Source organism: Bufo gargarizans, chromosome 1 (assembly GCF_014858855.1).
Source record: "Bufo gargarizans isolate SCDJY-AF-19 chromosome 1, ASM1485885v1, whole genome shotgun sequence".
Taxonomy (NCBI): Eukaryota; Metazoa; Chordata; class Amphibia; order Anura; family Bufonidae; genus Bufo; species Bufo gargarizans.
The window spans coordinates 242,520,934-242,545,125 of NC_058080.1; the positions used below are offsets into that span (position 1 = coordinate 242,520,934).

General features: G+C 43.1%; 1 protein-coding gene across 2 annotated transcripts in view; it reads left to right on the plus strand.

Moving 5' to 3' along the window:
* RAP1GDS1 (Rap1 GTPase-GDP dissociation stimulator 1) overlaps positions 1 to 24,192 on the plus strand; it is a 168,369-nt gene that overhangs the window by 119,868 nt on the left and 24,309 nt on the right. For both annotated transcript variants that reach the window (XM_044302262.1, XM_044302270.1), the window contains 3 exons: positions 3,248 to 3,373; positions 21,611 to 21,754; positions 23,858 to 23,989. In XM_044302262.1, coding sequence (XP_044158197.1) covers positions 3,248 to 3,373; positions 21,611 to 21,754; positions 23,858 to 23,989 — 402 coding nt within the window. The remainder of the gene's footprint in view (positions 1 to 3,247; positions 3,374 to 21,610; positions 21,755 to 23,857; positions 23,990 to 24,192) is intronic.

Genomic DNA, 24,192 nt, shown 5'->3' on the forward strand with positions numbered 1-24,192 from the left:
AAATCTCTTTTAAATAGAGTAGCCTGTGGAGCAGAACCAGCCTCACACTTTTGCGTGTCAAGGCTCCAGCGCTATGATGGCCGTACGCGGCCGCTCAAACGCAGAGGAGATATCAGATAAGCCCCGCCTATGATGGAGGCGTGTGCTAGCACTCCGCGAATCGGCCAAAGGCGCGTCATCTGACCTTCGCCCCTGATCCGCCCAGTGCCCATGTCATCAAACATGCCCCCCTACCAGCGCAACAAGCGCTCATGTAAAGGGGGAATCGAGAATCGCGGCTCGAAAACATGTCATCTAAACGCCTCGCTCCAATGTGGGTACATCAAGGAATCCTAGCAGGTGACAGAACGATATATAGATGCATCAATTATGAAACCATACTAGGGAAAACACAAACCAAATTTGTTGCCCTGGTTCTCCCCGCCTGTCACTCACCACATCTGTGCACTGTAGCTGACATCACTCACAGTGGACACCCTAAAAATTAAATTAAAGGGAAAGACAGGCAGCAGAGAGCAGCTGCACAATTCAAATTATGCATGGACGCAAATAACCGTGGGCATATCCATGGTGTGTCTTACATCTGAATCAGATGAAGCAAGCATAGGAAATCGCTTCATTTAGACCTCTAGGCTGTATAGTTTGTAGCTTAAAGATCCACATAGCTTCTTTACGGAGTAATGGTGTAATCACATCTCCGCCACGTATGGATCTATTATGCATAACAATCCTCTGAACTCGCAACACATCTGGATTACCATCATGTGTCTCACGCACATGACGAGACACCGTAGTGTCCCATGAGTTGCGGATATCTGATAGATGTTCACCTATTCTCCTCCTTAGTTCACGCTTGGTCTTACCCACATATTGTAGGCCACATTTGCAAGTTATCAGGTACACTACACCCACTGTGGTGCATCTAATGAAGGACCGAATATTATATCCCAGTCCAGTAGAAGAACTAGTAAAGGAGTCTCCTTTCATGATGTACTTACATATAATGCAAGAACCACAGGGGAAGTTGCCTTTTACTGTGTTTTTGAGCCATGTTTCAGGCGTAGGCTGACTATACAGGCTATGCACCAATCGAGCGCGTAAGTTGGATCCACGTCTATACGTAACCGATGGACAATCAGGTATAGATGATCCGATATCTGGATCCGACTGCAGGATGGACCAATGATTTTGCAAGATTTCACGGACCTGTCGATGGGCTTTGTCGAAGTTGGCTAGGATACGTGGAGCCGAATCGGTGTTATCCCTGTTTTAAGGGACCAACAATTCGCTCCGATGCCTTTTTCAAGGTATGTTCTGGGTATCCTCTATTTTTAAACCTACATTTGAGGTCCGATGCTGTGGCCTTAAATTCACCAATCTCAGAACAATTCCTCCTGGCCCTGAGATACTGTCCCTTCGGGATGCCACTTCTCAGGGCCAGGGGGTGTCCACTCTCCCAATGTAGGAGACTATTAGTGGAGGTTTGTTTTCTGAAAAGTTTGGTGGTAATCCTCCTGCCCCTACCTATAGAGATGGTCAAGTCCAGAAACGTAGTCTGGCTCTCTTGTATTTCAGATGTGAAGAAAAGGCCGACCACATTGGTATTCAAGATCTCCACAGATTCTAAGAATCCAGTTTTAGTACCATTCCACAATGAGTACATCATCCAGATATCTAATCCATAACTGGATACAAGATGTGTATTGATCCATCGTGTCCGTAAACACCACCTCCTTCTCCCACCAACCCAGGAAAAGGTTTGCAAAGGTTGGGGCACAAGGACTGCCCATTGCAACCCCCTGAGCTGGTGGTAGATACGTTGATCAAAGAGGAAGATGTTTCGTGTCAGAATAAAATTCAAGAATTGCATAATGAGGATATTATGGCGGCGACATTGATCACCCCTCTGTTGGAGGAAAGTCCCCACAGCCTCACATCCCAAATCATGGGGTATGGAGGTATATAGGGCTTCAACGTCCAAACTTGCCATATTACCTCATCACAATAGATACCATCCAGCCGCTGTAACACATCCATGGTATCGCGGGCATACGATGGCAGGCTCACTACAAATGTTCCGTAGTCCCGCAAAAAGAATATAACTTGTCCTATTGTCCATTTTAGGCATTGTTACAATGTATCCGGCAAAAAACCGGATGGCATACGTTTTTTTTTTTTGTGGATCCGTAATTTGCGGAACGCAAAGCACATACGGTCGTGTGCATGTAGCCTTACTGTTCACATTTTATTTATTTTTTTTGCCATTTTTGTCAGAGTAATTTCTCCCCAAATTTCAGTAGTAGTTACTTCTTCCTTTGCCTCCACAGATTTTTACTTACCTACGTGTTTCTGTAACACTCATCCAACCCAATGGCTATATTTACATACTCAGGTTTGGACATCCTGAAGCAGATGCCATGGGCTAGATTCATCAAAACTGATGCAAAGGAAAACCGGCCTAGTTGCCCAAAACTACTAATCAGATTCATACTTTTATTTTTCAGTGCTCCTTTGGAAAATGAAATTATCAATCTGATTGGTCACTAGGGAAACTAAGTCAGTTTTACCTTGCACCAGTTTTGATAAATCTGCTCCTATACTTATGAAAATGTAATGTTCATACCATGGAAAGGAGGGAGGATGCATTTCATGAGACAGCAAAATTGGTGCCTTATTTTCACTCTTTCATTTTTTTAACTAAAATAACCAGTTTATCATTGTTCTTAGTTGAAATTATTCTTCACCCAATCTGCTGAAAGAGTAGTCTATTAGTGGCATCAGTGTTTTGTAGGGCATGATGCACACAGCAGCGTCTCACTGCGTCCTGGCCACAGTGTAGTGCCTTTGGAGGACACCATGTTACAGAGATGGGGAGAATACCTCTGCTATAAGGAATCTAATAGATTTTTTTCAGTTTGATTCATTCATAGTCCATGTGCAATTGATGGCCTATGGAGTTAGTTAAACCGTACAACTTGAAAGTTGTACAGCGGTGTGACATGACTGTGTGCATGAGGCCTACAAAGTGTTGGAGTAGATATAGAGGCCCTCATCCTGTAAATGTTTATTCCTTTTCTCAGATCCAACAGATGATTTGGTAGATAGTTCATGGTTAATAAGACATATGCCCATCTTGCACCATCTGTTTATCCATGGTATGACGGGGGTCCTTCCCTTTGAACCTGTTTGAATATAATACATACCTTTTGAGAAACCTGTTTTTCTTATTTTTTTCTACTCTTTATAGAATCAAGTAAAGAGCAGTTTGCTTCTACAAATGTTGCCGATGAACTTGTTAAACTTTTTAAAAAGCAGTCGGAGCATGAAAAGAAGGAAATGATTTTTGAAGTTCTGGCTCCTCTTGCGGAAAATGGTAAAGATACTTGATTGAACCTGTCCTAAAGTAATATCGAGCCATTTTGTTAACCTCTAAAATGTTAAATGTGTGTAAAAATAATGCTAGTAAAGTCTGAAAAAATAATGGCTTGTTTAATTAAAGGGGTTGTCTCAGTTTAGCACGTGGCAATTATCATGTACAGAAAGTTAATTCAAGCCACTTACTATTGTATTGTGATTATTCATATTGCTCCCTTTGCTGGCTTCATGCATTTTCTCATCACATTATACACTGCTCGTTTCCACCCTACAGTCCATCAGTGGTGGCCATGCTCACACACTATAGGAAAAAGTGCCGTCCTGCGCACATTTCCATGATCCCATCCACTAGAGATGTCAAAGTTTTTTCTGTGCTAGCATGGCCATCGCTGCTGGATTGCAGGGTGGTCGTAACCCCTGGAAACAAGCGGTGTATAATGTGATAGAAAAATGAATCAAGCCAGCAAAGGAGACGTTATGGATTATTACAATACATTAGTAAGTGGCTTGTATTAACTTTGTCTACATGATGAATGCCATTTGCTGAAGTGAGACAACCCCTTTAAAGGGGTTCTCCGGGAATTAAGAAAATGAAAATACTTAAATATTACTTTATTTTAATTATATTCCCAAATACATTTCATTAGTTATAATGGCTCGTTTTATCCAGGGAGCAATCATTAGGAGAAATAAAATGCCTGCCATCCTATTAGTACACACAAAACCTGTCCTACTCACACAGGAGGACAAGTTACTTCACAGCACTGAGGTAAAGAGCTGCCTCATCCTCCTCTCCTACTTCAGGGATTATACAGCTAATAAGAACTTTATCAGAATTTCTGTGGGAATGGAGTTCACGAGGAGACATGAAGTACAGAGAGGATGGACAGGACAGGCTGTGGTAATGAAGACTGCATACAAGTGCTGCTGCTCATTAGCTACACACACACCCTCCTTTTTGTACTTCATGTCTCCTCATGAACTCCATTTCTATAGAGATTCAGCTGAAGGCCTTATCAGCTGTATTCAGGATCATAATCCCTGACAAGTAGAGCAGAGAAGAGACTGAGGCAGCTCTTTACCTCAGTCCTGTGTACTAATAGGATGGGGTCTATTTTGTTTCTCTTAATGATTGCTTCCTAGACAAAACAAGCCATTATAACTAATGAAAGGTAATTGGGAATATATTTATAATGGTTATTTTTAAGTATTTTCATTTTCTTAAGAACCCCTTTTAAGGTCTAGTGTTACTGTTAATGTAATACGTTTCTACCTTAAAGCGGTTGGCTACTTTCTGGCTAGTTGAGAACGATGTGTAGATAAGATGACTATATAACACTAATATAGACTTTGTTGATATTATGTGCTGTTTTGTGCCATATTTCATAAGCCATGTTCCCCTGGTAGGCAAATGTTCTGTACTGTCTGCATAGTGACCCAACATCCCTCAACCTCCTCCATTCTGACACTGGTCCTGCGAAGGCTCAGTGTTGTGTCTGGAGTTATTTTTTCCTGGGGTATATATCCAGTACTTGTGCACCAGTATTCTTACATCCAAAAGTCAGAATTTTTGTGCAAAAATTACTGACGTTTTGTTTTTGCTCAGGATGGTGCTTTTCAAAAAGTGGACCTGCAAATGTCTCCTAGTTTATGCCAGAAAACTGGAGTAAATTATTTGTGAAATCTAAGCCAGCTGATAGGTGGTGTAGATTTCAGTTTCTGGCACATGGATGGCTAAGGCTACTTTCACACCTGCGTTTAGGTGCGGATCCGTCTGGTATCTGCACAGACGGATCCGCACCTATAATGCAAACGCTTGTATCCGTTCAGAACGGATCCGCTTGCATTATCATGAACAAAAAATGTATATTATTTTTTTGTTCATAATGCAAACGGATCCGTTTTGACTTACATTGAAAGTCAATGGGAGGCGGATCCGTTTTTAATTGCACCATATTGTGTCAGTAAAAACGGATCCGTCCCCGTTGACTTGCATTGTAAGTCAGGACGGATACGTTTGGCTCAGTTTCATCAGACGGACATCAAAACGCTGCAAGCTGCGTTTTGGTGTCCGCCTTCAGAGCGGAATGGAGGCTGAACGGAGGCAAACTGATGCATTCTGAGCGGATCCTTATCCATTCAGAATGCATTGGAGCTGAACTGATCCGTTTTGGACCGCTTGTGAGAGCCCTGAAACGGATCTCACAAGCGGACCCAGAAATGCCAGTGTGAAAGTAGCCTAAAAGATGCACTAAATTTATTAAGAAGTCTGCACCTCTTATTGGATTTGGAATTTCTTGCTCCAATGAAGATCTGGTAAAGACTGGCATATTGTACACCAGTCTTAATAACTTCCCCCAAGAGTCTTAATAGATTATGTATAGCAAGTCTTCTCTAGTCCAGTCCTCAAGTACTACCATCTGATCCTGTTTGCAGGATTTCTTTTAGTATAATGCTGGTGATATAGTTATTTGTAGTGCATCAGGAACTGTCAAAGGTGTTTTTTTTTTTTTTTTTTTCTATTCGATATCCTTAAATCCTTCCTTTTTGGTTTACTTGAGGACTGCACAAATCACAGCAATTATTAATAGATATTCACAATCGCGTCACTGATAGATCCGATTCACAGTTATTGTAGGGACAGTAAAATGAAAATAACAAAAACTTTATTCTCTTTCTTTACTTTAGTACTAGGAGCAGCCTATGAGGCACTCCTGGGTACCTATAACAATGTATCAACACTGTCGCTCCTATATGAGTTGGGTATCCTAAGCCAGGGAACGGGGTTGGGATATAGGCTGTATGGATTCCTGTTGATAGACACTGCTCTCATCCTCAGTGTAAATCCCTAGCAGCCTACTATCCTACATAAACCCTAGTATCATAATCAATGTCCCTCACCACTGACTCACTTAAAATCTGTGTCGCTGCCTAATACATATTCCTGTCCTCTGTTAACACTGGCTGCAGTTAAACGCTGACTCAACGCGTTTCTGGTTAGAACATCTCATCAGGAACCTTTACACTGTTACTGCCAGTGTCACATAAATTCCTACAGACAAACATAAAATGAGCACGCCACCTCTCTCACGTGGCCGAGCTCCCGGGACTTGTGCGGCTGCCGAAACCACGATGATTTAATCATGCGGCTCCGCCCATAGCACTACACTGGGCCAATCAGCTGACCCAACTCGGGAGGTAGGAGCGCCCCAACTGAGACACTCTCCCGCTGTCAGATGATCAATCAGCAGGAAATAATCCAAATGCCAGACTCCTTATTATGAAAACTAACTGCAAGCATCAGCTTGTAATGGTACAATTCTGTTGGTCAGAGAAGGTCACTAAGTGCAGATTGAGAGCGGAAACGGCATCAGGGTGACACGAACTAGGACCGAGGCCTAATAAATTCATTATGGCCCCCATCATACAATGATAAACGTATTATTGGCTGCCTGTCACTTCACCAATGTGACTGCAGCTAACAGTAAATATGTATATCAACACCATGGTGGGTGAATGTACTCCTCTAATGCAGTGGTCCTCAACTCCGGTCCTCAGGGCCCACCTGCCGGTCATGTTTTCAGGATTTCCTTAGTATTGGGCAGCTGATATAATTAGTGTCCATCCATCAGGATTTCACATAGGTATTCATTCTTTGAGATACTCCTAAATCCTGACCGGCAAGTGGGCCCTGAGGACTGGAGTTGGGGGAACCCTGCTCTAACGTGTACATCCAGGGAGATGGAATGGTGATGGCGTGAAGTGGCATAAATTACAACCACCATAAGCCAACAGACGGATACTCCAATTACTTAAAGGGACACTGACAGGCCAATAAGCATATTTAGGTATATATATGACAGTACAGGTCTTAAGTGTATTAAAATCATATAAGTATACCCCCTGTCCACCTTATAAATACAGTAAACTGAAGTTTTATAACCTGGTAGAATCGTCTTCATTCTGCCCAAGGGGTGGCGTTTCATCTCCACTTGCGCCCAGCCAGCCTCGCCCCAACTGCCGTTTTGAAGCGCCATCATCAGTATTCACTTCGCTGGGCGGCTACTACTGTCCCCGACTTCACAACATCCGGCGCATGCCCAATACAATCCTATGGGCATCGGCCTACGTCTCATCTTCAGCACATGCGCCCGGCACCCTCACTGGCCGGGATCACATCGCGCCTGCGTACAGTCTGCATCTTAGAGGCCGCTTCAGCCTCTGCGTTATGCGCATGCGCCGGGCACTGTTCAGAGCGCTGCTCTTTTACACCTCAGAAGGGGTTAATACTAGTGCGGCCGACCTCCAAATCTTTGTACCGGCCATTTGTACATGTTTTGGGAGTAGAAACTCATTTCCTTATCAACTTAGATTCCAGAGCCTGTGACAGAATTATGTGCAACTCTTAAGCATCTATAAGAGGGAGGATGGTACTCTGGACACGCGGTTGTTCCCAAATGAGACGGCCTCAAACAGCTTGTTGGGCTGGAAGAGCTGTCATCCGCTGCCCCTTAAACGTGGAGTCCCTAAGGGTCAGTACTTGCGATTGAGGCGCAATTGCTCGACCATGCAGGATTTCCAGGTGGCGGCTGTAGATTTGCGGCAAAGATTCATACACCATAGGGTTCTCAAGCAGGCATATCAACATGCCCTCAGTCAGGAAAGAGTCTTATTGTTGAACCCGCGGGAAAGGGATGAATCTTCGGAAAAGATCCACATCATAGTGTCACGGCAGTTTAAGGGTAACAAGAGCATACACAGTAAAAAGAGCTACTGACCGGACCCAAACTAGGGAAGAGAAAGGGTGACCCCTGTCAGACCCTCAACACTCTCCCTATGCTGCTAAAGCACATGCCCGGATCCATGTGGTGGAACGAGGCATGCCCGCGTGCCTAAGACTGATGAGCCCTGTAACCCCTACAAAAGTGGAAGGGGCACGGCCACCGATGCCCTGCTCAGAATATGGAGGGAACCGTGGCCACCTCAGATCCAGTCAGAAAATCACCAGGTACACAACAATGTCTGCACACTTAGCTGATGGAGCTGCAGCCGCAGAGAAGACGGATCCAAGGGCCGCTGGCAATATCCGGAGTGCTTGCAGCAACAGAACACAGGTCCAGAGAACTAATAGCTTAACAAATGAAGATACTCAAGGCAGAGCTACAACTGAAAAGAGAAATATAATCCACGCCCTGCAATAGGAGGAGGGGTGATTTAAAGGCAGGGAAATCAAACGCAGGAGGAACAGCTGGGAGTAAAGACCTCATTACAGGGGCGGAGAAACAGAACAGTGAGAACACCTCCAAACTCTAAGTGACATCATCACAGGGGTGGAGACACAGAGCTGTGAGAACGTCTCAAAGCTCTGGTAGTGACACATAGGGAATGACGAATCGCATGAGGTTGTAAGGGAGGTTCTATCTGAATTTTGGGGCATCTTACGTGCCGATCTGGATGTTGGGCATCTGGTTGGAGAGAGACCAGCTATTACATACCGGCGCGGCCATAATATCAGAGACCGCTTGGTACAGTTTCTACCAACCATTAATAACCAGTAGCAACTGGTGACAGAATCCATTAAAGGGCACATTTTAGACAAGGCAAATATATTGCCTATAGATCTATCAAAAAGGGCAGTATCTTCACAAGTAAATCTACAGGCCGGTCCTACGAGATTAGAACATTCATCAACTTGCAACCTGTTCATGTGGTATGCAGTACTGTATGTAGGAAAAACTGAGTTCAGGCATCACATAGGTGAACACCTTGGGGATACACGCAAAGAGGCTGATGCCCCAATTGCGCTCCATATGTCGGAATGTCATATGGATGATACAGCTGGCATGAGCTTTCAGGGTATTGAAGTGATCAGACCGTCGCCGAGAGGCGGGGACATGGACAAGCGTTTGCTTCAAAAAGAGGCCTAATGGACCTTTCACCTCAGAACAGTTCGACATGAGGGTCTAAATGATCACATCTCCTACAGTTGTTTTCTATGATATTTGAAGCGTAAGGAGCTTAAGTGCTCCAATATAGCTCTGATGGGATTGTCATCATTTGAGTAACCCAGTTGTCCCCAATAGATCTCTGATGTGATGGTGGCCAATTGAGTAATATTCTTGGCACCTTTACAGTGTCCACTACCAGTGATCAGGGCACCAATTTGGACATCAGATCATCTAGGGCAGTGATAGGATTGTGGCAAAGGACCCCACGGTGTGGTGGGGGCCACAGTCCGGCATTACATGTATACATTTATTGAATTTTGCACCTATTGGGGCATGGAATGTAAGGTCCCTGTCACCTTATTGTAGTAACATCCAGGTCATAAATTGATATGGATGATGGTAGTCGAGTGACTACTGGCACTTAAGTAATGGGAGTATCAGTCTGTTGGCTTATGGTGGTTGTAATTTATGCCACGACCTTCTCTGACCAACAGAATTGTACCATTACAAGCTGATGCTTGCAGTTAGTTTTCATAATAAGGAGTCTGGCATTTGGATTACAGGTCCTTCTAAAAAAATTAGCATATTGTGATAAAGTTCATTATTTTCTGTAATGTACTGATAAACATTAGACTTTCATATATTTTAGATTCATTACACACCAACTGAAGTAGTTCAAGCCTTTTATTGTTTTAATATTGATGATTTTGGCATACAGCTCATGAAAACCCAAATTTCCTATCTCAAAAAATTAGCATATTTCATCCGACCAATAAAAGAAAAGTGTTTTTAATACAAAAAAAGTCAACCTTCAAATAATTCTGTTCAGTTATGCACTCAATACTTGGTCGGGAATCCTTTTGCAGAAATGACTGCTTCAATGCGGCGTGGCATGGAGGCAATCAGCCTGTGGCACTGCTGAGGTGTTATGGAGGCCCAGGATGCTTCGATAGCGGCCTTCGATAGCGGCCTTAAGCTCATCCAGAGTGTTGGGTCTTGCGTCTCTCAACTTTCTTTTCCCAATATCCCACAGGTTCTCTATGGGGTTCAGGTCAGGAGAGTTGGCAGGCCAATTGAGCACAGTAATACCATGGTCAGTAAACCATTTACCAGTGGTGTTGGCACTGTGAGCAGGTGCCAGGTCGTGCTGAAAAATGAAATCTTCATCTCCATAAAGCTTTTCAGCAGAAGGAAGCATGAAGTGCTCCAAAATCTCCTGATAGCTAGCTGCATTGACCCTGCCCTTGATAAAACACAGTGGATCAACACCAGCAGCTGACATGGCACCCCAGACCATCACTGACTGTGGGTACTTGACACTGGACTTCAGGCATTTTGGCATTTCCCTCTCCCCAGTCTTCCTCCAGACTCTGGCACCTTGATTTCCGAATGACATGCAAAATTTGCTTTCATCCGAAAAAAGTACTTTGGACCACTGAGCAACAGTCCAGTGCTGCTTCTCTGTAGCCCAGGTCAGGCGCTTCTGCCGCTGTTTCTGGTTCAAAAGTGGCTTGACCTGGGGAATGCGGCTTCATACCCAAATCGGAGAGCGCCTTCCACATGGATGAGTGGGCCCAGAGAATGCCACAAAAACATTCTCTAGACGATAATGCTGCCACCACCAGCTTGTGTTTTTCCACTAATGGTCACAGGGTGTTTGTTCTGTGATGTTTCTCGCATGACACACCAACCTACATCCCTTTGATGAAACAGAAAACATTATCCGCCAGAGAAGGCAATCCTTTCCCAATCGGTGGAGGTCCAGTTCTGATACTGCCACAAAAATGTAAGCCTTTTCTCACGATTTTGTTAGCAGAGGTGCAGCGACCATCCGTCTACTTCGGAACCCCATACACAGTAGGGTTCACTGAACTGTTTTAGACACACATCTGGCAGCACCCAGTTCATCTTGGTGGTAAGCTGCTACACTGTAGACTGCTGGTCCACCCTCGCCCACCTTTGTAGCTGACGTTCACCTCTAACTTCACTGGCATGTGGTGCTCCGCAGTAATATCGCAATATCCTAATCATCCCTTTTTGCAACTCTAATAAATCAACCCTTTATCCCATGACAGGATTGAGGGATATGTGTGCAGACAGACCATCGCACACCTTATATACTCGCCAAACCAGCTCACGACACGTGACTTCTTCATGAGCTACGTGCTTCTGACGTCGAAAGTAGGAATTGGCCATAATTTAATGACGACTGTATATTTTCATTCTCCAGTTATATGGCTGGGACAAATTCTATCCTTACAATTGGTGATATATGAACTTTGTTGGAAAGGTTTCTTCTTTCATTGTATGTATTGTGTGCTACCTGTTTTCCAACCGGTTTAATTGCTTGTAACACATGACAAACAACCCGCTACCAACCACTGTGTTGTGACTTGTCTGAAAAGCAAAAGTGACCTTTCTGTAGGAAGCACACGACTGCATTCCTGCTGACATCTCTCCAACTGTGACCATTTCTGACAGGCTGTTAACAAAATAGCAGAATGCAATTTACAACCAGAAAGAAACTATGATGTGCTATGTGCTTAGGCTTGTATGTCCTTCAGCTGTCATCATATGAATTATATTGAAGTGATACAGCTACGTTATGCATTACTGTTTAGCTTGGAGGCCTTATTCTGACCCACCTTTATCAAAAAGCACTTTTCACTGTGTATATAAGCCAATCCATGGCTTCAGTGGTCACTTACCATACTACTGGCATCCATGCTTAGCGGTGGGAACCAAAAGAATATCAACAGAAAAAAAAAAGACTCTAGTCTTCACTCATGGCAAATTTCACCAGACCTGCTGTTGATAAAGATTTTCTTCTCAAATTCTGTTTACACGACTATGGTAAGATGGAAAAACCACCACAAGTCAGAGTACAGTTGCATGTGGTCAATCATTAGGATAAAGTGCGACTGGTACCAGTCACTACTGTGATATGACTCTCGTACACTGGACTCAACATACATACATACATAGTGATTCCCTGCAACTGTGATGTGACCTTAGCTCCAGTTGGTCCTATCTTCCTTCTCCATGATCAGTGAAATCTGCTTCAGAGAGGTAGTTGCCCTTCTGTCCTAAAATAGGAGAAGCGGCTGTCCCATAAAGACCGGGCATGGTGACATGAAATAGTAACAGAAAGGAGACCACATTGTTATTTTTGCTATGGGGTCTCCTCTACATTCTGAACCCCTAATATTGCAGGTATTCACCTACTTTGGACTGAGTATAAAAATAAAACTTTTGAGGGTTATTGGTGATGAGATTGAACCCCTACATAAGCAGATTGTATAAAGTTGTTGCCCTCACAATCTCGTTTCTTAAATACCTGCAGTTAATATGCAGTATTTACCAAGTTACTATCTCTCTCACTCTCTACACCACATTATTAAGCCATAAAGTTCTAGTTTTCCTAAATCTGTTTATGCTATATTCCTATTTTGCCATGGCTACTGATACTATTTCTACTCCCAATTTTTAAATTGCATGAACCCTTCTGATATAGCTTGTCATGCTGTATCAGGGTGCATTTGATTTAAATCAAAGAGATTTAAATCACTAGTCAGTAAGGCTTGATTTAAATCATAGTTTTCTACATAAAGACTAATTCTTGCTGGTATAACTTATAATATGCAAGTAGATAAAGATTTTTAGAATAACAACTTTTCATATTAGTTTGATTAGGTTGATTCTGTATTCATAGGTTTGTAGAAGTTAGGATTAAGGTCTTTTTCTCAACTCTGTTCATGTTATAACATTTTTTGCGCTAAAGAAGGCAAAGAGGCATGTGATCTCTGCTGAGTCAAATTCAGTTTTGAGAACTGCAAAAGTAAACCAAGCATCTGTGATTAATATCTTGTAGGCAGAGAAACTGACCAATAATCTTACAAAAACCTCTGGAAGAGCATGACATTGTGAATGGATTAATGGAATTTAGTTACCCAAAAAATTAAACATACAGCCTTATTCTACATAATTTAAAAACCAATCTTTATTTCATGATGGAATAACCTTTGGATGGTAATATATTTTCCTCAAAAAGCATTTTATATTAAAAAAAAATCTGATTTAAATCCAAAAAATCCAATTTAAATAATAAAAACTTTATTTTTTGTATTATTATTTTTTTTTACATTGATTTTTATCCACCCTGTGCTGTATTAATTGTGTCCTTTTATACAGAAATGATTTGGAAAAGCAACGACCCTGCTGCATTAATTTATGCAGGAAATAAAAAGGGTATGATACACTTTATGCTAATTTTTTATGGAACATGGGAGTGCCAGACATCTTACATTAAGCTGTAGGACTCCTTTTTAAACCAGAGGATTCCAAGTATAGTCCATAAATTGCAAGGTTGTCTAAACAGTGTTCCAGAGATCACTGAGTTCATTGAGCAGGGATTCCTAAAGGTGTTACGCACACCTGTTTCCTCTGTTAATGCACACATCAGGCACTACCTGATCTGGCACAGTTTTGGAATTATGTATGAAAAGTACTCAGGAGAAAAATGCCCATTAATGCCATAAATTTAATCCCACTGCTGAAAGAGGTTGGCCTATCTCGCACTTTGGTGGCATATCACTATGAAATGCCACCAATGTCCAACAGGTGCGGGTCCCGCATCTGGGACCTGCACCCATCTCTAGGATGGGGCCCCAAAGTGAAGGAGAGCGCACTGCTCATGTGCCGCGTGCTCTCCATTCAGATCTATAAGAGTTCCAAAAAGAGCCAATTTAGCGCACTAAGCTAATTCTGGAACTCTCATAGAAGTGAATGGAGAGCACACTGCACAAGAGCAGCCGCCTCTTCATTCACTTCAATGGGAGTTCCTGAAATAGCCGAGGCAGTGCTCAGCTATTTTAGGCACTTCAATAGAAGTGATTTGAGGTTGGTCGTGCTTGTGTGATGTGCCCCCATCCACTTGGGGAACCTGTTCTAGAGATAGGTTTGGGTCTGATCTCTGGTACCTACATCTATCAGACATTGGTGGCATAGCCTAGCGATATGCCACCAAAGTGCAAGATGGGAAGATCCCTTTAATGCTACAAATATTGATGACATATCCTCAGGATAATGTAAGGTAGATGTCACCCCATTTAAATTGTGGTGCTCGAGTAGGTTCTTAAAGGGGTTGTCTCACTTCAGCAAATAGCATTTATTATGTAGAGGGAGTTAGTACAAACCTCTTACTAATGTATTGTTATTATCCATATTGCTTCATTTGCTGGCTGGATTCATTTTTCCATCACATTATACACTGCTCGTGTCCATGGTTATAGACCACCCTACAATCCATCAGTGGTGGTCGTGCTTGCACACTATAGGAAAAAGTGTCGGCCTCTCTTGTGGCCGGAACAATGGGAGCACATATAGGCCACTGCTTTTTCCTATGTTGTGCAAGCACTACCACCACTGCTGGATTGCAAGGTGGTCTGTCACCATGGAAACGAGCAGTGTATAATGTGACAGAAAATGAATCCAGCCAGCAAAGGAAGCAATATGGATAATAACAATAGATTAGTAAGTGCTTTGTATTAACTTTCTCTACATGATAAATGCCACTTACTGAAGTGAGACAACCCCTTTAACTTATATGTACACTCATTGACAAAAAAGTAACACGCCAAAGAGGACTTGTTGGAATCAGATGAAACTTTGTGTGTGACTGTAATGATATCTGTAAGTGATTACAATATTCCAGTGAAAGGATAGTTTATTGGGGAAAACTGTACAGTTGAAAGGAGGCTCTAGAACCGTTAGCCCACCTCTAGTCTGGATACAAGATGAGATACGGTTGGGCATGGAGGCATACATGTTCCATATCATATCTTGCAGCACATTTTTCCACAGATGTTGCAGCTGGGTCTGTGGATCCTGCGCTATAAATACTTAATTGGAGATTCTTATTTGAAGACTGGCAACCAGGCAAGCCAAGGAAGTGTTGCAATCTTGCGTAGCCATTCCTGGGAAACCCTTTTTGTGTGTGGGCAAGCATTATTCTGCTGAAAAATGGTAGCTGGAAGCCCTGCCATGAGAGGCAACATGTGCTCACAGGATGTCCTGCACATATCTCTGGGCTGATAATGTCCCTCGTATCGCTACTAGGGGTGACTGACTGTCATATGCCATGACTCTTCGGATCATCACACCACAGTTGGGGTATTTTGTCTCTCTACAGCAAAGGCAGAATTAAAGTGCTCGCCATGAGGTCTCCATACTCTAACCCAACCGTCGTCAGATCCCAAACAGAACCTGGATTCTTTCTAGTAACATAGTACATAAGTAACATGGTGCATAAGGCCGAAAAAAGACATTTGTCCATCCAGTTCGGCCTGTCATCCTGCAAGTTGATCCAGAGGAAGGCAAAAAAAAACCTGTGAGGTAGAAGCCAATTTTCCCCACTTTAGGGGAATAAAAAATTTCTTCCCGACTCCAATCAGGCAATCAGAATAACTCCCTGGATCAACGACCCCTCTCTAGAAGCTATAGCCTGTAATATTATTACGCTCCAGAAATACATCCAGGCCCCTCTTGAATTCCTTTATTGTACTCACCATTCTCAAAGTCAGCTGTCAAAATGTCTTTGAGTGTGTCATAGAGGCATGTCTAGCAGTAAGTGATCTCACAAGAGGTACACTACCGAAAAGTAGCCTCTGAGAGGCTTTCTATAGGGTAGCAGAGGAACCACCTTTATGCTGTCATTTGGCAAGACCCAGTGTCTAATCAAACCACACCTGTAATCAATTACGTATCTGCCTAAGACATAAATGTTCAGTTTTGCAGAAATCCAACATTTCTATCTGCGTTTATAAAAAAAAAATAATTGGGTCAGTGTGTATGATAAAACTTGGCGCTCTAAGGAATTTATGAATGCTTAAAGGGGTTGTCCAAGTTATTTTTATTGATGACCTATCCTCAGGATAGGTCATCAATATCAGATCAGCTGATTGAAGAGAAGGCTGATTGAAGAGAATAGCAACAAGCCGTCCTATTGAGGGGAATGGGGCAGCTTCTTGTAATTACACCTGCTCACCTCTGCTGTTGCGACGGCAAGCAGGTAAACAATAATCTGATATGATATTGATGACCTGTCCTGACGGGTACTCTTTTAGTCCCTGTAGTACTACTCCCTTCAAAATTAACATCAGAATAGTACCAGGGAATGTTCCAGTTGTGAGAGTGGAAGCTGCCTAATCAACATTGCCAAAGCCCTGCAAAGGGACAGCAGAGTAAAAAAACATCTTTAGTTGTTCACTGTCAACAATAGATAGTTACAATGTATGTCTACCTGCTGATCAATAGTGACAAAGACCAATTTTCTAGAATAATCTAGACCTACATGCAACCAGGTGGGCGACAATGTCTTGCTGTAAGGCCTCATGCACATGACTGTGAATAATGGCCGTGTGATGGCCGTCACACGGCCATTTTTAGTACCAATGAAAGTCTATAGGGCTATTCACATGGCCATTCTTTTAACGGCCAGTGAATAGCGTCCGTCTAAAAATAAGACGTCCTTTTTTTTGCAGTTTTCACGGTCAGACGGACCCATTGAAATCAATGGGACCGTTTTTAACGGCTGATTGACAGGAGTGCACCCGTCTAACGGACGTTAAAAATGGGTACACTTTACCCAGGAGGGTTTAAAAAAAAAATACTCGCCTCATCCACTTGCTCGCGGTGCGGCAGTCTCATCTCTCTTCATTGAGCAGGACCTGCGATATGTCTGGTGACGTAACCACGTGGGAGCACGCAGTGACGTCATCTCGCACCTTCGGCAGGTCCCGTTCAATAAAGAGAGAAGAGACTTCTGCAGCGCGAGCAAGTGGATGAGGTTTTTGTAAAATCAACAAAAAGAAAAACAGTGGTGGGCCATTATGGGGGCATTATTACAGCTGGGGACAGGAAAAAAAAATAAAAATCCTACACTACGGGGGACATTGAAAGACATTATTTTAGCTGGAGCCAAAATAGGGGGCATTATTAAAGCTGGGGGCAGTAAAAAACAAAAATTCTTACACTATGGGGGAAACTATTTTAGCTGGGGGCCTACATGGGGGCAGCAACAAAAAAAATCCTACACTATGGGGGACATTATTTTAGCTGGGTGCCTACCATTCTGTGGGTGTTCTCAGAAGTGTGGGTCTAGAAATAACTGCCAATCAAATTCTTTCATTTTTTCATGTCCGTTTTTAACAGACCTGAAAAACTGATGCAAAACGGACATTAAAAACGGACACACTGCCAGAAAATGGATGCACACACTGATGCAAAATGGCCATGAAAAACTGACAGTGTGTCTGTTTTTTAACGGAAGCTTTTTTCACTGTCGTGTGCATGTAGCCTTATTGTCGGTCATTGATCTATAAAACTCAGTATTCTGATTTCAATTTTCACTCATACAAAGTTATTATTGTCTACCTGTTGTACATACACTATGGACACTATGGGGCATACCTGTTAATGAATTCAGGTTGTTCATTCATTCCCATTTCCACAGGTGTATAAAATCCAGCACAATCCGTCTAGCCATACAATCTGCCTTTACAAACATTTGTGGAAGAATGTCTTGTTCTAAAGAACTGAATTGGTATGTGATCCTGTAAGGCTGGTTTCACACAGGGGCGTTGCGGCAAAAGGTGCGGGTGCGTTGCGGGAACATGCGCAATTTTTTCTGCGCAAGTGCAAAACATTGTAATGCATTTTGCACGCGTGTGAGAAAAATCGGCATGTTTGGTACCCAAACCTCTTCACAGAAGTTCGGGTTTAGGTAAGGTATTCTGTAAATTGTATTATTTTTCCCTTATAACATGGTTATAAGAGAAAATAATAGCATTCTTAATACAGAATGCATAGTACAATAGGGCTGGAGGGGTAAAAAAATAAAAAAATTTAACTCCCCTTAATCGCGCAGCCGGCATCTCTTCGGTCTTCTTCTTTGCTGTGCACAGGAATAGGACCTTTTGATGACGTCACTGTGCTCATCACATGGTCCAATCACATGGTTCATCACCATGGTGATGGACCATGTGATGGGACGTCACCACAGCGCCTTAGCCGGCAGCTCAACATTACAGAAGAAGACAGAGATCCGCAACTACGCGATCAAGTGGACTCGGTGAAATAATTTATTTTTTTTTTTTAACCCCTCCATCACTATTTTACTTTGCATTCTGTATTCAAAATGCTATTATTTTACCTTATAACCATGTTATAAGGGAAAATAATACAGATCGGGTACCCAGCCCGATCGTCACCTTGCAACCATGTGCGAAAATCGCACCGCATCCACACTTGCTTGCGGATGCTTGCGATTTTTACGAGGCCCCATTCACTTCTATGGGGCCTGCGTGGCGTGAAAAATGCTGAATATAGAGCATGCTGCGATTTTCACGCAACGCACAAGTGATGCGTGAAAATCACTGCTCATGTGCACAGCCCCATAGAAATGAATGGGTCAGGATTCAGTGCGGGTGCAATGCGTTCAACTCGCGCATTGCACCCGCGCAGAATACTCGCCCGTGTGAAAGGGGCCTAAGAGGATGCCACCATTCCACCAAGTCAGTTTGTGAAGTTTCGTCACTCCTTGATATTCCACAATCCAAATTTAAATGGCATTATTGCAAAGTTGAAGTGACTCTGTGACAGACCATGTTAAATTACATCGGGGAGGGGGGGGGGGGGGTTGCCGAGTGCTGAGTGCTGAGGCACACAGTGCATAAGTGTTCTAACCCTCCTCTGACATTACCAGCAGCACAGGCTGAGGTGCTGCATGCAAGGCTTACTTCACAAAGTATAATGCCAAGCGTTGGATGGACTAGCGAGCTGTAGAAATATGTTCTGTGAAATGACAAATTACGCATCTCTATCTGGTAGTCTGATAAATTTAGGTTTGGTGCAGGGGAGGAGAACATTACCTGACTTGTATTGTGTGAACTGTAAAGTTTGGTGGAGGAGGGATAACATTATGGGGTTGTTTTTCCGGGGTTGGCCTAGCTCCTTTCATTCCAGTGAAGTGATATCTAAATGCTTCAGCATAGCAAGACATTATGGAAAATTTTATGCGTCAAACTTTGTGGAAGTTTGTTGTAGGCCCTTTTTTGTTCCAGCATGACTGTGCCCCAGTGCACAAAGCAAGGTCTATACAGGCATGGTTGGGTGAGTTTTGTGTGGAAGAACTTGACAGAGCCCTGACCTCAACCGCTTTGACCATCTTTTCGATGAACTGGGTCATCGATTGCAAGCCAGGCCCTCTCATCCAACATCAGTACCTGACCTAATGAATGCTAAAATTATTATCTAGAACTACATAGAACCAGGTGGACAATAATAACTTTATATTACTCCATATGTAAAACATACAGATTTTTATTATCTTCCCTGAAATTCTAAATTTAGAGGAAGAAATGTGTTGTCAGCTGTCGTGAATGTATGCATAGAACACGCTCGTTCTGCTCAGTTTTGTTTGCATTGAAATTGAAAGTACGTATGCCTTCAAATGCATGTGAATACCAATAGGAATAAATGCGGCTTTTCCGTTGGGGTTAAAACTAAAAGGCATGCTTGGCATCAGAAAGGAGAATTGTGTGCGTGTCAGCTGTTGTGTGTTTGGAAAAGCTTTGCCATTTAATATGCACTTAAAGGAACATCTGTTACACAAAATAATCCTCCTGACAAGTGACTGCCTCTGGAAGGTAGATGTATATTTAAGGCACAGTGTGGGTGTTACATTGAAATGCATATTGGTAATCTACATAATGTTAACATTTTATGCTCTCTCATATGCAAAGATCTGGCATTGACTATAATCTTAAATAACTGAAGATATTTAGTACAATGAAATCACCTGGAATTTTGCTGAACTGATTTTGCCGTGGATTTACTAAAATATGTGTAGCAGAAATGATTTGCCATGTGTGGACACAACCTTTTGGGGGAAGTTAGGAGATATTGCAATCAGCCAGCCAACAGTTACATTAGGCTCTGTGCAGATTGAGCCCTAAAAGTGTGATGTATAGGCTGGGAAATCTCCCAATGTACTGTATATGTCAAATTTATCTATAGGGCTCCATTGAACCGGCAGAGGCCAAAAAAGGGTCCTATGCAGAAGGCTACCACATTTAGTGGGTGACATGCCACTGTATCCATTCCTGCATGTCAGGAAATCATCCCATTGTATACCTTAGACAGAAGGCTCAACCACAGTTTACACCAGGGATGGCCAACCTGAGGCTCTCCAGCTGTTGCAAAACTACAACTCCCAGCATGCCCAGACTGCCTACAGCTAGCAGCCTACAGCAGGGCATGGTGGAAGTTGTAGTTTTACAACAGCTGAAGAGCCGCAGGTTGGCCATGCCTGGTCTACACAAAGCCTCGGGTATATCAGCAGCATAAGAGATTAATTCACAGAATACTTAAAGGAACACTAAAACCTAGAAATAATACAAGTAGGCAAGAAATATAGTCGCCCTATATGTTTATCACGCTTCAACATTTCATGCATAATCCTGACAGAGGTCCCCTTGTGGAGACAGACTGAGGGGTGGGGACTAAATAGTCCTTACTAAGCAGACAGGGGAGAGGCTCCTGCTGCAGCCAGTTGCCCAACAGCCAGACACAGGACAGAGGAGAGTTCTCCATATATTTTGTAGTTTTAATTGTAGTATGAGACCAAGAAGTGTCTAGCCTACCAATCGAGAAGAATTGCTGTATGCAGCCAATGAACGAGCCATGTGAGGTTAAACTGCCCAGAAAGAACCTGTTTTCTGTTACCTCCAAGCCTGGTTTAGTATCTCCATTTTCTCTCCCAACTACTTCCTCAAAAGATAAGAGATTTTAGCCGTTTCAAAATCAAAAGTGGCTGTCAGCTCATGAAATCTAGGAAATATTTAAAAGTGCTAAGGCTAGGTTTTTCATCAGTGCTTTTATTTCTGATTTTCTGCTGTTGTTATACAAGCAGAACAATGGAAATGACAAAAGTGCTGGAGCCACCAGATGACTGAAACGAACAGCGCCAATGAACCCCTCTGATAATGGGAGAAGACCCAGCATTTTACCAGACAAAAACCACAGCATGCTCGGCTAATTTAACCCATAGTTTTGGCATTATCAGCTCCTATCGGAGTCTGTTGACGCAGGTTTGAACAAAGTCTTATTTTATGTAAATTAAAGTGAAAGATATATAAATCTTGGAAGTCGCCAGGTTTTATTGCTCAGCTCCTTGCTATTTTGGCAGTCTGTTCTCTGAATTACTAGTGTGCTGTTGTTTTTTGTAGATGCAATAAAGCTTCAGTTGGTGGAGGCTGGCCTGGTGGAGTGTTTACTGGACATAGTCCATCAAACTGTGAACAGTGACAAAGATGATGACGTTGCAGAGCTCAAAACAGCCTCTGATCTAATGGTCCTTCTGCTTTTAGGTGGTAAGTTCATGTAAGATTTTGTATGCTCATACCCAGTGGGAAATTATAATATGGGCAGCTTTGGAGCTGCCGGGGGCTGCCGTTGGTGGGTGTCATGACCACACAAATCGCCCATCATATTAAAAGAAGGGCACTGATATAAATGAATGTTATTGGCCATGGCATGCGCCAGTGTATGCTCTCACATAATAGAGGGCTTCACATGCCCTCTGTGATCAGTTGCTGGTAGCTGCAGCTGCTTAGTGCAAATCCAACAGCCAGCTTGTGGTTGATGCGGTTCTGCGGCCGCCATCTTGCAGTTGCTGCACTGACCCTTTCCTGGCTAGGCTGGCAGATGTCTGTCCCTTGCTGGAGCTATTTTTGCTTGGTACATTGTCGAAAGAAATCACTGAAAAAAAGATAATATTGCACTAAAAAAATAGATGCAAGCATTATATATGGACCAAGCCCTCACTCTGACGTAATAAAATCTGAGACACTTATCCAATATATTTTGATCAAAACACATCTGTGCCCACCTACCCAGCACCAAGGTGGTCTCAGGTCAGGCGGGTCCTACGCTAAACCTACCTAAGCTCGTTGGGCTTCTATGTTCAGAAGCGCATTGGTACATTGTCTCCTAACACCCCATCCAGCACAGTATAATTAATAATCTTAATATATCACAGCTACCTGTAAAATATTGAAATCACCATTTGGGTCTTTTAACATGATGCAGTGAGATTGCAGTTTATTACCCATAATTCTAGCAAAATAATGTCCTTTTCCTGCAGTTTCTCAAAACCGCTACGGCTACTTTCACATCTCCAGTTTGAATTCCAGCAGAGAACATCCTGCGGTAATTCTCCAGGTCCGGCACTACCGGATGTGGACAGAATGTGCACCAGCCCCATTAAGTATAATGGGGTTCAGCAGAGATCCGTGCGCTTTCCGACAGACAAGCAGAGAACCAGCTGGACACAAACCGCTGCATATGCTGGCATTTCTCGCCACCCCTGCGCTTGTCTCATGGAACGGCCATGCTGGAGTTTCACACCGGAGGTGTGAAATTAGCCTTAGTTTTGTCACTCTTTTGTGGTAATTGTGGCAGTATACCACAATTTCACTACACCATGTGAATAAGTTCTTCAGAAAAGTGGTGCTACTGACTATAGACACTGTGTATAGGAAGGAAACAGGTAAGTTATTTGTACAGCCCAGAGCCAGTGGCACACTTAGTCTGCCACCGCTCATAGCAGTGTCTGGTGGCATGTTAAAGCGGTTGTCCAAGTTATATTTATTGATGACCTATCCTCAGGATAGGTCATCAATATCAGATCGCCTGGGGTCCAACACCCGGCACCCCCTCCGATCAGCTGTTTGAAGAGAAGGCGTGCGCCGTGCCAGCGCTGCCTCCTCTTCACTGTTTACCTGATCGCCATTGCATCTGCAGCGGTGAGCAGGTGTAATTACACCCAAGACGTCCCATTAATTTCAATGGGACTGATCGTTCCCATACACTTGTATAGAAGCGATCCGTACCATTGAAATGAATGGGACAGCTTGGGTGTAATTACACCTGCTCACCGCTGCAGATGCAATGGCGAGCAGGTAAACAATGAAGAGGAGGCAGCACTGGCACGGCGCACGCCTTCTCTTCAAACAGCTGATCGGCGGGGGTGCCGGGTGTTGGACCCTAGGCGATCTGATATTGATGACCTATGCTGAGGATAGGTCATCAATAAATATAACTCGGACAACCCCTTTAATAGGGCAGTCAGGGAAGATTAGTGTCAGGTGAATGATGGTATACGGTAGTTCATTAGTATGTGCTGCCTGGGAGCATGTCACTACTGAGGTCAGTGAATTGACTGCAGTTGTGCATGTGACCACAGAAGGGACCTCCCACCGGACCAGAAGGATCGGGGACAGAAGCCTCAGTGCTGGAACAGAGTGCATTCGGTAGGTGAGTGAGGTTTTTTTCATTCTTGTATTCACTTTGCCAGTCCTCACTAAAAAGATTTTGGGGCTGGTCTTCTTTTGATTTTACAATTGTTTGATACTTGGAATTGTTTTACTAAATGTTTTTGGATGACAGCTTGATTTTTGTTTTTTTGTGTACAGATGAGTCCATGCAGAAGCTGTTTGAAGGTGGAAAAGGCAGCGTCTTTCAGAGGGTTCTGTCCTGGCTTCCATCACACAATCATCAGCTACAGTTAGCTGGTGCCCTGGCAATAGCCAATTTTGCTAGAAATGGTAAATTACCTTGTTTGTAGCTTTAGATCCAATCTATTTAAGTGGCAGTATTTTCTGTAACCGCAGTCACATCAGTCCCTGTATCCAATGGAGCTCACACTTATTTCCCCTATTGCAGCACCAGGAATAATTTCATAGGTAGCCTCTAAGCCTATAGTTGTGTTTCTGCAATACAGGAGGAATTAAAATACTGAGAGGAAATC